General features: G+C 40.0%; 1 protein-coding gene across 2 annotated transcripts; it reads left to right on the forward strand.

Annotated features, from left to right (window-relative positions):
- The first annotated feature begins 1,224 nt into the window (after nt 1-1,224).
- LOC103776573 (guanine nucleotide-binding protein subunit beta-4) lies at nt 1,225-12,239 on the forward strand. Of its 2 annotated transcripts, XM_008944087.1 has the most exons (9): nt 1,225-1,328; nt 5,693-5,731; nt 6,433-6,539; nt 7,629-7,692; nt 8,476-8,638; nt 8,827-8,893; nt 9,037-9,238; nt 10,453-10,669; nt 11,893-12,239. In XM_008944087.1, the coding sequence occupies exons 1-9, from the start codon at nt 1,272-1,274 to the stop codon at nt 11,997-11,999; spliced, it is 1,023 nt and encodes a 340-aa protein (XP_008942335.1). In that variant the 5' UTR covers nt 1,225-1,271; the 3' UTR covers nt 12,000-12,239. The 2 variants fall into 2 exon arrangements, with proteins under 2 accessions (XP_008942335.1, XP_008942336.1); XM_008944088.1 differs by lacking the exon at nt 5,693-5,731 and having other exon boundaries at nt 1,272-1,328.
- Nucleotides 12,240-14,297: the final 2,058 nt, after the last annotated feature.

Raw genomic sequence — 14,297 nt, forward strand, 5'->3', positions numbered from 1 at the left:
TGCTTTGTAGATGGAAAAAAAATCTTCCAGAGGTTGTCTTTTGGAGCACATCACTACTGAACTACTAAGAACCAGAAGCTAGACTACGTAAAGGGGTTTCCCTAGAGATCTACAACGTGCCAGACACACTGTGACCTTTCTTCACGTTTTTGGCCATTTTTCAGTGACTAAATTGTAGAGGATACTACTGTATTGTCTCTCATTCTTAAACAAAAAGCTTAGGATAATGTTCTGAATATGTTCTTCTCCCCACTTCTTCCTTCCTCGATTTTTGTTTTAGGAGCAGTAGTCTAACTTTCGTCTTTCTTCTCCTAGAAGCTAAAAGTGCTTTTTAGATAATGTGGTAGGGCCACCCTTCTGGTGTGCTTTTCCTATCATGAAAAAACTGTAAGTAGCTTGTTAGTGATCAAGCTACTAGCTTATTTTACTTTGACTGCAGGGATATTGAAGTCTATCTGGATGTGAACAGACTTAAGAGGTCTCTGTAGTGGAGTTTGGCTACACTGCTATCCTGGGGATAAAGAGGAAAATGGACCTGAGGAAACAGTGTTTTCAGTTTTTCAACACACTGAAAAAATCAGATGCAAAATCTGATTTAAAAAAAGGTTGCTTCTAGTCCTTGTTCAGATGCGAACGGCTGTAGGCTGCTGTGGGCTGTAGACCAGTGTGAGGATGCTTTTAGAGATGGTTCTGATCTTTACTATCCCTTCTCACTGCATGGGTGCTTTTGTGCCTTGCCCATGGAAAATGTGGGGAAAAAAAAATCATAGACAACCTGCTATTTCAGCTGTAATCTAGGATTCAAAATTTTCATGTTTAATTAAAACAAAAACTGCCTTGGATGTCATTTGCAAAAGTGCCTGTGTCATAGCACTGAAGGTGGATATTTAAGGCGGCCACTGCAGTCTTCTGCTCTCTGTTGCCATCTTGGGGTGAAGACTGACACAGGTTTTTGGGTGGGTGAGAAGTGTGCCACTACAAATGGGTTCAGTAACAGTTCTCTAAAGTACAGTGGGTGGTTCTGTTGACAGTTGCTTCTATATTCAAAATACACTTAGTTTAATTCTGCTTTTCATGGTAATTCAGGAATAACTTTGGTCCTGCTAAATTTGTGAGCCAGTGTACTAAAAGGAATATCTATTTGAAATCCTTTATAAAGGCAGAATAAAGGTTTTATAAGGAGAGGAAAGTGATACTGAAACTTACTTTTCTTCCCTCTTGTTGGCAGATTTTCTTCACCAGTGGAGTGTGAGAAATAGAAACCGAAGAAGATGAGTGAGCTGGAACAGTTACGGCAGGAGGCAGAGCAGCTGCGAAATCAAATCAGAGTAAGAATTGCTAATTGCTTAGTTTTCATGCTAAAGTTGCTCCTTTGAAGGAATAAAGTGTAAAGATCGTATTTATCAGTTGCTCCTGTTTAAATTCTGCAGATCTTAAAGTATTTTTCAGAATATTTTTTTAAAAATCAGAAAAATAAGCCATTGGTATAACAATGAATTCGTAATAATTCTTGAATAAAATGTTTTATTTCCTATTGAGGTTTCCTGTGTTTCGCTAATAGGGGTGTGTGTCTCTGTAGATTTTTTATTAAAAAAAAAAAAAGGCAACAAAATGCTAGAACCTAGGCAGGACAAGTTTGGGTTGAGTGCATTACAAACGCTTGTTTCTGGGCTAAAAGTGACCACTGCACTGCACTCCATATGCAGATCAAAGCACGGAGTGTGAGAGAAACCTTCCAGTGGTTGATGTAATTTCTACAAGCCCTATTTCTTTGCTTCCTGTTGAATTTGTTTTTTGAAACTGCGGATCCCCCCATATGTGCTAATTTTTTGTTGAAATTACTCACTGAGATAAGTCCAGTATGAGCTGTCAAGCCCAGAGGCAGTTTACCAGGAATCTGTTGCAACACGCCTGTGTATCTCAGCGATGCAGTTTTCAGCAGAGAGAAAAGTATAAAGTATACTAATCATCTTCAAAGTCTGTTTATCCTTCACCAAAATTGCCTTTTCCTAAACATGAAGCATTCATAAATCTTATTTCTATGGGAATGCCTTATTTGCAAACATTCCTATCAGCTAAGACTACAGATTTCTTGGCACATGTTGCACACACACTGACTTTTTTAGCATGGCAGCTGCTGGCAGCAGTTGTTTTGTGGTGGTCTCTGCTTAGTGCAGTGGCCGTTCCCAGCCGTGTGGTAAACACCCTTCATGTGATAGTATTTGAGCTGGGGGCAAACGTTGCTTTCATGGCTACTTATTCAGTATCATCCAAGGAGAGCTCTGTGTCCTCTCATTTTCACTTAATACCTCAATGAAAGACAAGGCAGGGATCAGTCAGTGTTGTGGCACTGGCTACTCCTTCTAGCAGCTCTGTAGAGGAAAGCAGATAAATTTAGTTTAAAATACTTTTTCATTGCACAAATAAAAGGTACATGTAATTTTTCAGTTCTTCCTCTGCCTGATGTGTAACGACTTTCTTACTATGTTATGTTGTGGTGAGCCAGTTAGTCTTATTTCACACTGAGTAATTGGTCAGTCTGGTTTTATGCAAAATTGTGTTGTGTGAGGAAAGAGATACCAGGAAAGTTAGAGAGCTAGAATGTGTTGCAGGAATATTGGCTTTTTTTAATTTCGGAGCATGAAAAATCTGACTGGCCCTTTGTATAAGGACTCCATTTTGTGGCTTTTGGTCAATTTAACATTTGCCTTGTAACTCTGTCACCCAAACCTGGGGAATCTGTGAGTAACCATGAGTAACCATGGCTGATGCCATTGTTTTAGCTCAGTATTGGCAATTAGTGTTTGCCTCTTTGGATCTGAGTGCAGGGTTCCATACCTTATGCTTAATTTTGACTTCAGATTAATGTTCAATTAAAAATGCTCCTGATGGTTTAATATTCCAGGAACTTTCTGACCAAATAATTCAGTTTCATATTTGTGTAGGTGATTATCTTGCTTGTTGAGTCATAGCACAGTCTTCTTTCTAAGTAGATGAGGGGTTTGGGATTGGTAAGAGGATAGATACAGGGCCTTAAAAAAAAATGGTTTTTTTTAAGTGTCTAAAATATATAGCAGGCTGTTAATTTTCAGGAATTGTTTCTGATGCACTTCTAAGAAGTGAGGTCACTAACAGCATTTGATAATTTATATATAGGTAGCAGTTTGGTCTCTTAGTTGTTTACAGCTCTTGGGTATTGCCTCATGTTTTCTCTAACAATATAATAACGAAAAGTCCTTATAAGCGATTTCCAGATAAGATTGTACCTAGCAGCTTCTTAAAGGAGAATAAACTGTGATGCAGAACTGTCAGTTTCCCAATAGACATTTTGTAGTCTGCAATGTTTTAGAAGTGTTTAATGATTTTTAAAAATAATTGATTCCATGTTACAATATCTTGATGCATCTTTATCCCCTTGCCCCCTCTGCAGCTACTACAACTGTAGCTCTGCTCTGTGCACAGATAGACTGTGCTGGAGGCATAAAATAAGACTGTGAAATTTTAGTGCAGCAGGTTTGAAACATCAGTGAACAAAGAACTATTGGATAGCAGGATGGCTTTGTGGTTATGGTTGATTCCTAGTTCTGTCTGTAATAAAGTTCCCATGTGATGAGTGTCCTCGCTTGGAGGACTGAAATTGAGGATACGAGTTCTGGAAGTGTTGCATGCTTGACACGGTGTTGTTTGAAACTGAATGACATTTGGAACAAAGAAGACGATATATTTTAAAAAATACATACAGTTTGGGAAAAAAAAAGAGATCTGAAGTGTGTGCTAGGAAATCACAGGGGCTGCACATTGATCAGAGATTTTTCTCACAAGTTCTGCATTGTCTACAGAGAAAAACCTACAATGATACAGAGGAGGTTTTTTATTTTATGACACTAAGGATTCTGTTACAGAGATGCGTATGTAGAAATGACAGTTAAAATGTGAGAATTAAAATAGCCCGTTGAAACTTTACTTCTGCAGCTTTGGCGATTGTATGGCAACTATTAGGCCACCTCAATTAGAGGTGTTGCTAACAGCTCTTTCTTTAAGAAAGAAGGCTGTGTTTCATTCAGATGGCATTCAGAATTGATTTTAAGTTGACAGTCTTCAAGTGTTTCAGCTAAACTGAACAATTAAAGTTGTTTAAAATCCAGCGTGTTTCTTCTTGTGGATGAAGTAAGTCCCGAGTGCTAGAGGATTTGCTGCTCTGGTATTTTAAACCCCTCCTGATTCCAGACGTCAACATTTTATAAATATTTCTACAGTTCAGACATTTTAAAAATAAGTTGAGATGACTTAATCTGCTCTCAGGCTTGCTTTCTGGGAGGAAAGCTATAAAGGCTGGTCAAAATAAACATGCACTAGAAAAATTGTTAAAGTTGAGATGTCAAGTAACCCTCAAGCAAGAGCTTGAAAAACTAAGATCTTAGTCTGAATGTATTGATGCCATGCCAAAGTGCGTGAGTAAATGTTTCCTTTCCCCCTCTCAAAGAGGACATTGCCATGTGTGTTCAGATTGGGGCAGGGGAACACAAAATCGGGGGTGAAGAAGGACATTCCTTGTTTGTGGGGTGCCTGCTTCATCGGTTACAGCAGTTGGAAGGTATTTGCAGAAATGGCAGGTCGTTATAAGAGGGTCTTGTGGCTGGTCCTTCAGTGCTGCTGTTCATAGCTTGTTCTTTAACTTGTGCTATAGTTCCTTTCTAAGTTTAAGGCAGTTACTTTAAGCCATGCTTCTCAGAAGTGGTTGCTGTGTGCCTGTTTTTGGTTTCTGAGGAGGGGCGCCTGCGTTGCAGCAGCGTGGCGCAGTCACAGTTGTAACTGAAACCAGGTTGTGCAGATTGCAGCAAACTGCTTAGTGGTGCTCACCTGGGTCAGGTGTCCAGGGTGTCACTATGACACAAACAAAAGTAAAGTCTGTTTGCTAGGTGGGGTTGAATAATGAACCCTAAATCGTACACCCATAGAATCTGAAATAATGACAGAAAGTGAGAGTATCTGTAATGGAGACCTGAGCACCATCCATTCCATGAAACGACTGATGCTGTTGACTACTTTTTTCCTTCATTTTGTGTGAAGTGCACCAGCAGCTTAAGCATTGGTGAGCCTGCTGTCTGTCCTGCTCTCCAGATCCTGCCTGTTAATTTTCATTCTGCCTCTCTCCTGCAGCATCATCACACCCGTGATGGCAAGGGGGGTAATGCAAGAGCCCCACGCAGCACAAAGCTTGCTAATCCTAACATGTGGTTGCTTTTTCAGGTGGATCATTCTTCCCTTGGTGCTCAGCACAGCCTGAGCAAGCACAGCCACACCAGGGAAGGAATACAGGGACGAGGGTAGGCGCTGGGACTCAAGGATGGCTCCAAATGCCTTTGTGCCTTTGAATCTCATGTTCTGTAGAAAGGGAGACTCAAAGGTTGTTGGGCCATGGCCCTTCCTAAGTCCCTCTTCCTCCACTACCCCCAGTTTGTGTGCCAGTGCTTTAGATTGCTTGGACAAGAAAACATTTTAGGGTGGCAGAAGGCTTATTGTAGCATGTAAGTTGTTACGCATAAGTAACAACATGTAAATTGTTGTTGGCTTGTGGCTTTTTGAGTGTGGTGAAGCATAGCTTAAGAGTTATTTTTCCTTTAGACACCTTCTCCCAATTCGTGTTCAGAGTTACATTTTAGATTAAAATCATTCTGTTTTTTTCTTTCAGGATGCAAGAAAAGCATGTAGTGACACAACTCTTGCTCAGGTACGTTCTTGATTTTGTGTATAGGCTGTTACATGATATATTAAAAAAAAAAAAATCCTTAAAATGTATGACTGTCATGTTCCTGTTCAGTAACTGAAAGAATAAAATGAAAGAAGCCTTCGGAAATGTACTGTGTGTTTATACAGTTAATTGAAACAAAACCACCCCATCCAAAAAAACCCAAACAAATATACAGAACAGCTAAAAGCCCCATCATCTTAATGTATTTTGCTTCCAGTTTACCTTTTAAATAGTCGTATGGTTAGTTTATTTAGAAAGACTTCAATAAATGGCTTTTAGCTGTATTTTGGAAACAAAAGTATTTTGTATTTAAAATTCTGTCATGCCTTGAAAAGTAACAGTGCAGTAAATATTGGAGGATTTTCTTCCTTTGGTTTTCACTGAAAACTTTCAGATTTGATTATCTGAAATAGCTCCACTATTATATAGTATTATTTTTAAAAAGGTTTCTGAAGTTTCAGGTGTAGCCCTTGTGAAGTGTCTTAGTGTATCTTCTGTACAAGGTTTCCTCAGTGTTGCAGGGACCTAATCCTGGGTTGTATACTAGGATCCTTTTTTTTTTCTTTTCAATGTTTCATGTCAAGATAGATTATTTTCTATCAAATTTCAAATGTATTTAGTTATCTTGTGTATCAAAAATAGTTCTTACTATCTCAAGGGTTTGTTTTATTCATTTTTAGATCACAACAAGTCTGGACTCAGTGGGTCGAATCCAAATGCGAACAAGGCGTACGCTTAGAGGTCACCTAGCCAAAATCTATGCTATGCACTGGGGATCTGACTCAAGGTTTGTACAGTTTATCCTTAAACCTGCAGCTTAAGGATGGGAAATCAGGTTGTTCACTTCAGGATTAAGGTTTGGGGAGCCACATGGTATGGTGTTGGTGCCCTTGCAGGGGCATCACAGACCACAATTGTGGGTTTTTTTGTCTTTAATTATAGTTTGTCTATTTCAAACCAGTGGGGAGGTAAGAGAAGCCCAGATTGAAAGGAGAAGTACTTCATAGAATCATAGAATCCTTTAGGTTGGAAGGGACCTCCAAGATCATCAAGTCCAACCATTGAGCCATTAGGGCTCTAAAGTCCTCTGCTAAAACAGATCAGAATCTGTCAGGGTTGGAAGGGACCACGTCGCTTGATCTAGTTGGAGATGTCCCTGCTTATAGCAGGGGAGTTGGACTAGATGACCTTTGGAGGTCCCTTCCAACCCAGACATTCTATGATTCCTTTAGTTTTAACTAAGCTCTTTGAGTCTAATTAAGCAGAGGGAGGGTATGTGGTGGGGCATATTTTTGAAATTATGGATATTGTATTTTCCAAAATGTTGAATAATTTTATAGCTTTTGTGATAACAGATTTTAAAACTTCACAGACAAATTATATTTCATTGAAGAAAGATCCTTTTGTACCTAGTGGGAAAAATTATTTAGCTTCTAGAAAGGAGTTTTGTTCTGCTGCCTTGAGAGCAACTGATGGTCAGATGTTAACAGAGCCCCATGTAATCCAGAAAAAAATATATCTAGAATCTCCTTTCAAAATAAGATTTATTTTCCCCTGAATTTCTTGTTTTTGTGTAGTGGTATAGTTAAAATATTAGTGTATGAAAAATAAAAGCAACTGTAGAGAGATTTCATAAAGTGTGTTTTCAGTAAGTTGTTTGATCTTCTTAATCCATTGTTAATCGCTAGTCCCTGTGGACACGTGATTTCTTTGGTCAGGTAATTTATAGATCTTTGCAGATTTAAAAAAACAGGCAGAGGATAATAAAGAAATGATGGAATTTCTGAATTGCTTGGTAATTATTTATGATGTGTCTATTTTTAGATTTTTTTTCTGTGTTTTATATTAACATATTTTACTTTGTGTTTATATTTAGGCTACTAGTCAGTGCTTCTCAAGATGGAAAACTAATTATTTGGGATAGTTATACAACAAATAAGGTAGTTATTTGTAATCCATATCAATGATTCATGCATAATTGGTGTATTTGAGGGGGCTTGTGTCTATTTTTTCTATGGTTGCAAGATGAAAATGAAAAGAAGCAGTCTTTTTATAATTCAGACATAATCTTTTTTTTCTGTTTTCTTTCATGATTAGCTGACAATTAGTGATGTGTTGTAGGTTGTTCTAGGTAATACCTAACTTTGTCACTCTAATTTGCTAGTGCAGTAGCCTGTGGCTGTTGCTTTCTGCCTGCGTGGTGTTGCTTCTGAAAATAATTTGGTTTATATTGTAGACATACGCAACCTCAGAATTCAAAAGAGTGCTTTGCTTCTGAGGGCAGAGAAAGGAGGAGAAAAAGAAAAAAGGAAGGAAAAAAAAGAAAGATGTTAAATGAGAAAAGCTTAGGTAGAGTGTGGAGTAGTGATCTGCTTCTGTAAACTGTCCAGTCTCCATGGGTACCACCACCCCACTTTATAATGTGTAGTTCAGAGTTGTAGGAGAATTGGACAACGAAATATAAGTAAAATAAATAATGTAAATGTTTAAGTTTAGAATAGCTTTGCTGTTAAATAATGTGGTACTGAAGTTCTGTATATCTCCCCTGGAGACTACTGGTATTTTCCATCCTAGTATGTATGTGTATATATGAGACGGGTTGTACTAATCAAAATAGGGAAACTTAAGAGCACACAATCTGCTCGGTGTGTTTAATCTGCTGTGATCTGGGTGAAGGAGGAAGGCTAACATGGCGTAGTGTTGATGAGCTCTGTCTTCTGCAGATGCATGCCATTCCTTTGAGATCCTCCTGGGTGATGACTTGTGCATATGCACCCTCTGGAAACTACGTGGCCTGTGGTGGACTGGACAACATCTGTTCCATATACAACTTAAAAACCAGAGAGGGCAATGTGAGAGTGAGCCGAGAGTTGCCCGGGCACACAGGTCAGCCATAGTCTTGCTTTGTTTTTTTTTATTGCACTAAACGAAACAATTTTGAGGTGTAGTGTGAGCTGTGAAATAGTTTTGTTGGTTACAGACTAGCTGTGGGAGAACTTTAATTACTGCTCTTGGATTTTAAACTTCAGTTATTACTCCTGTGTCTGAAACTAATATACTGGTTTTGGTTTTAGGATACTTGTCCTGTTGTCGCTTTCTGGATGACAACCAAATTGTCACTAGCTCAGGAGACACCACTTGGTGAGTTTTTGAGCTCCATTGGCCTTTTTCTTTCTTTTCTTATTTTCCCCAACCCTTTTCCCCTCCTTCTGCAATGCCTTAATTTGTATTTAAACTCTCAAATAACCATGTCCGTCGTGCTAACGTTGTCACTTTATCTGCAGCGCTTTGTGGGATATTGAAACTGGTCAACAGACCACCACATTCACTGGGCATACTGGCGATGTGATGAGTCTCTCCCTGAGCCCAGATATGAGGACTTTTGTTTCGGGTGCCTGCGATGCCTCCTCGAAGCTTTGGGATATTCGAGATGGAATGTGCAGGCAGTCCTTCACAGGGCATGTGTCAGATATTAACGCAGTTTGTGTGAGTGATCGTTTCTATTTCCACGTGGGAAGAAAGGGGGAGGATGAAAGCTATAGTTGCATGAGTGTAGTCCACTGGGTTACCTTGGTTAAAATAATTTATTTGTTAGGGTGGAGACTGTTAAATTGTATATAACAAGGGAGGTTGCCTAACTTAGGACCTCGTTTGTAACTGAATAATTATTACCATTATTTATGATGGATTGGAAACTATTCTTGGAATAGTTTCCCTGTGTTTTTGTTCAGTAACTGAAAACCTACTTTTTTTAAGAAGCAAAGAATGGAGGAGGGAAACTTTTTGCAGTGTGACAACGTGTTAAAAAACTTAAAATTGTAGATAAATGTGAAATAATTGAGAGGGAGCAAAACAGCCAAGCATCCTCATCTTACAAGTTTTTTGTTGAATGAAACCGTACTTGATGTTTTCTGTTGAAAAGAGCTTTCAGAGAAATATTCTGAAAGGCAAAGTTAAAATCATTCCTATGTTGAATATTCATCCGTGGAATAATTTTGTAATATTTATAAACTGCCTTATATTTGCGCTCTGTCATCGTAACACTATGTTCTGATCTGCAAGATACAAGCTCTGATAAATAGGGAATGAAATCTAACTCTACGCTGCATCTGTTTTTGATAAACATGAAAAATGATTAAGGCTGAGAAAATACCGAGAGCATGACCAGTAGAAAAATGCAGTTCCTATACTTAGACCTGAATCCTGAGACGTGTTGAGCTCTTTTCATTCCCATTTCAATCAGTATGGCTGTTGTAAGAATGCCTCCGGAGATTTTTTTTTTTTGGCAAATTGAATTGATCGATTGCAGTCTGTCCTGGCAGAGCCCACCTGGCTGGCCAGCTGAGGATGGAACATCGTGTGCCACTTCACCCAGGTCTTCCTGGCCCACAGCCTGGATGGACGTAACTGCACTTTGCTTCCTTCTGTAGGAGCTGGGTGCATCCCCTCTGACCCCCGTTGCCCTGCACGCAGGAGCTCCCTGGGTCCAGTTCCAGCCCACTCGAGGGCCACCCGCGTTATCCTGCAAGTGTTCTGTTGTGCAGCTCTCTGTGCAGTTTTGTTTACGTGCAGACGATTACGCTTGGTTTTTTAAGTAAATCATCCTGCCTTTATCTGGTCACTGCAAAGTAATCCTGCTGTGTTTTTTAACAAGGGATTTTTCTGGTGTCTAACTCCTGTCTCTTGATTAAAACTTTCAGTTTTTCCCCAATGGACATGCATTTGCCACTGGATCTGATGATGCCACTTGCCGACTCTTTGACCTGCGTGCTGATCAGGAGTTAATGATGTATTCACATGACAACATCATCTGTGGCATCACTTCTGTAGCCTTCTCAAAAAGTGGTCGCCTTTTGCTAGCAGGTTATGATGACTTCAACTGCAATGTGTGGGATACTCTGAAAGGAGAGAGAGCAGGTGAGTGCCCTTAACTGCAAAGAGGTGAAGTTTTCGGCTTCCTTGTCGGGAGATGGATATTCAAAATCTATGCAAAATGCAGAGGCAGTTCAGTGCTGGTGCTAATGTGGTGGAATCTGCTTGGTTCCCTTAAACGCTGTTTTCTTTTGGAGTGGCATCCTTCTATTTTATTGCATTTGCTTATATCTTCTAGTTGTTACGTTTGTGCTAGAGTTCCATCTATTTGATGTGTGGAGTAAACACTCCAGTCAGTGAAATACTTTCTTGGGTATTTGCCACTATATATTTGTGTGCTGGAAGATACCAGCTCTTGAGGCTAAGGAGCTGCTTCTACAATTCCATTATGTCTACAGAACATCTCTTCCACTGAAGTATGTGAAATTAAGTAATACAAAATCACACATTTGCATTGACTTTTGCACCCATTGGAGGAAGCAATTTAGATAGTTTTAAGTTACAGTAGCTCTTTGCTTTGGGGGGGCATAATCTGATGCTGTTGGTGAGAAGGGAAGTGGACACTTCTGGTCCTTGATTTCATCACTTCTGTCAGGACAGATCATGTTTGTAACATAGCTATGGCTTTCTCACTTCATACAGTAATTTAGATGATGGGGGTCTGGTTCAGTTCTGAGCCTCGATTCTGCTGTTCAGACTGAAAATAGATCCTTTCCTTAAGGGACATGGACAGGCTGAGTTTTAATTGACCTGGATGTGGTACCCTGGGAGAGCAGACAAGTGCAAGAAGGGGTAGGAGGAAAGTGAAACCAGAGCAGGATGAGGCATGAGACAGTGCTGCTCTTCCAAGTACATAGGAAACTCAAGGTAGACCCTGCATCCAGGGCATTGTCCAAAGACATCACCTTTGATTTTGGAAGCACCTGATGGCTGAAATGGTGGACAGCATTCCTGAAAACAGGTAAGAACCAGTAGAAAGCCTGATTAAGGATGAAGAAGTGTCTGGGTAGGGCAGAAAGAAGAAGTCGTCAGGGCAGAGAGAAAAATGGAGGCAATATTTTGTGTACATATTTTGTAAAACCTCATCGAGTTTCTTGATCTGGCTGTTGTGACATATATAGCTCCTCAGAGAAAAGTCAGAAAGGATGATTACATCGTGCACTACATCTTTTTTAGCGAATTTGAAGACTTACCTGGGAGAGCAGAGTAACAGCTGAAGCCCCCCAGCATCCTGTGACTGTTAACTTTCATTGCTTCTTCTTTTCCAGGTGTCCTTGCTGGCCATGACAACCGTGTCAGCTGTTTAGGTGTTACAGATGACGGCATGGCTGTAGCTACAGGGTCTTGGGACAGTTTTCTCAGAATCTGGAATTAACTGGGAGCCAAACATGTACATTCTCCATTTGAGATCTGGAGAGATCAATGCTGCAGCCTATAGCTGTGAAATAACATTTCTACCTTGTATTTGCAGGTGAAGTTTTTCTATTCACTGATTATTACACAAAAAGGCTTTCTGTAAACTAGAAAAAAATCAAGTGAAGAAACAGGGGAGGGGGGAAGAAATCACTGACTTTTTAAAAGGGGCCAGCACATAATCATGGTGACCGACAAACTAAGAGCCAGTCTTTTTGTTTTTGGTGGTTTGGTTAGATTGTCCTTGAAGGGTTTTTGCTTGTGCTCAGTCTGCTAATCCTGTACTTTTTTTTTGTACATAACAGAATATACACATTATAGCAGCCAATCATGTAACATTTGTCTGTATGTAAAGAAATACGTTTGCATTTTTTAAAGAACTACATTTATAGCTTTGCATTTAACCTGAGGTGTCACTTCTGAGTTTTGTAGTGGATGAACTAGATCGCTGTTTTAAATGTTTTTGTGAATTTACTGTGGATAAAGTGAAGCCGATGGTATGTTTGTGGTTTTTTTTTATAACGGAAGGCATTTGAATTTTGCTTTAAAGGCCCTGGAGACTCCCAGTTAATACCTACCGCCTTATTCACTCATTTCTTGACCTGCTTGCCTATTTTTAATCATGGGGGGGTGTTCTTCCTTCAAGCCAGTGGTTCCTGGTTCTTCCATTGGCAGTCATGGCCTCCAAACACCAAGGAGTTAGCGCCAGGCAGACTTGTGACAACAACAAATATAATTAGAAGGTAAAATAAAATAAAAAAAAAACCCCAAAAACCAAAAAAACAGTTCCAGAAGTATTAGCTTCCTTACTGCAGCTTTTTGCATCAGTTACTGCACGCAGTCCTCGGGTCTGGGAGCCAAGTGACTGGCTTGGCTGGCGCTGGGGGCTGGGTGCTTCTCCTTTGGGCAGTTCAGCTCTAGGAGACGAGGTAGTTTGGGCCCATCACAAGCTCTGGCTGATGTGCACTTGAAGAGTGGTTTGGCACGACGATGCTCCGCGGTGGAGAGCAGCACATGGGCAGAGCTTGCTTCCTTACCACAGCCAGCTGAGAAATTCAGGAGGATTTTGCTTAAATTCTTACAAAAGATTTCAATGTGCAGTTAATCGCCTGTTGTCTGCCTCCAGATTGGGGGGTTGCCAAAGCATACAGCCACCAAAGTGGCTGTGGTCAGGTGCGTGCAGTGTGAATTACGAAGGGAGCTGTGTAACTTGCAGGGAACCAAATAACCTCACTTACCTGTATGACCCCTTAAGCCCTCCTACTATAAGGTATAAGCAACCTGCTTGTTCTCCTCTGGTCACAGGGGTCTGTACTATGGCGGCTTATTCGATGCTAATTGTTCTGCAGCTCTGACACTGCAGAAAATAGACATTTCCTCTCCTTGCTGATTTTTATTCTGATTTTGATGTCAGTTGCTTATAAATGATAGGTTCTGATGGAGTACAGTTGAGTATAGATCCAGGAAAATCAAGTGATTGATGCCCATTTGGAACTACCTGGGAAAGTGGCTTAACTTTTTGGTGCCTGGCAGCGTGCCTGCACTTGCAGTAGATGTTCTCTGGGGAACCAGAACGTCTGTGGCGTTTTTGGAAAGGGGAATTAAGTCTATGGCTTCTCTTAAGTGACTTATTCTAAAGATACATGGATTTTAAGTCATCAAGTTGGAAGATCATGTTAATCTGCCCTCATCTCAAGTTATGGGGAGTCTGGGTATCTCCGGGTCAGGTAGTAAATATAAGTGCCCAGTATCTTGTAATATACCAAAACACATTTGTGGCTGAAGTGACTATTTGTCAGGTTTCTGATATTTGTAATCCTAAATTTCAGTACTTCCAGACTGTGCCTCTAAACTTGCCATGTCTATAATGGTGAAGGTGCCAATCAATGTACCAGTCAATCACAGTAAATTCACTTCTAAAGGAAGAAAAAGGTGCGTCTCGTGCTGGAGACGTGTCCATTTCCCAGCAGCAGACTGCGGTGTAGGACCAAACTCCCACTTGTCGTATGTCACAGGAATTCCTCAGCATTTTCCTTTATGATCTCTCTGTGTTAACAGAACTATTAGGGAATTCTTGTTACTCTCTTAAGTGAGCAGCTCTTTGGGATCTTTGCAGACTCGGTTTCTTTTTTAGTGGTACACTTGATTATTTTTTTTTAACTCACAGCTGCCTTGAGTGAATCATTCTGGAAACTTGTTAGTAAGGAATTTTAAGAAAATATTCTTTTTCTAAAAAATTTTTTTCCATTGGAATGTGTTT

Source organism: Merops nubicus, unplaced genomic scaffold, assembly GCF_000691845.1.
Source record: "Merops nubicus isolate BGI_N331 unplaced genomic scaffold, ASM69184v1 scaffold35407, whole genome shotgun sequence".
Classification (NCBI taxonomy): domain Eukaryota; kingdom Metazoa; phylum Chordata; class Aves; order Coraciiformes; family Meropidae; genus Merops; species Merops nubicus.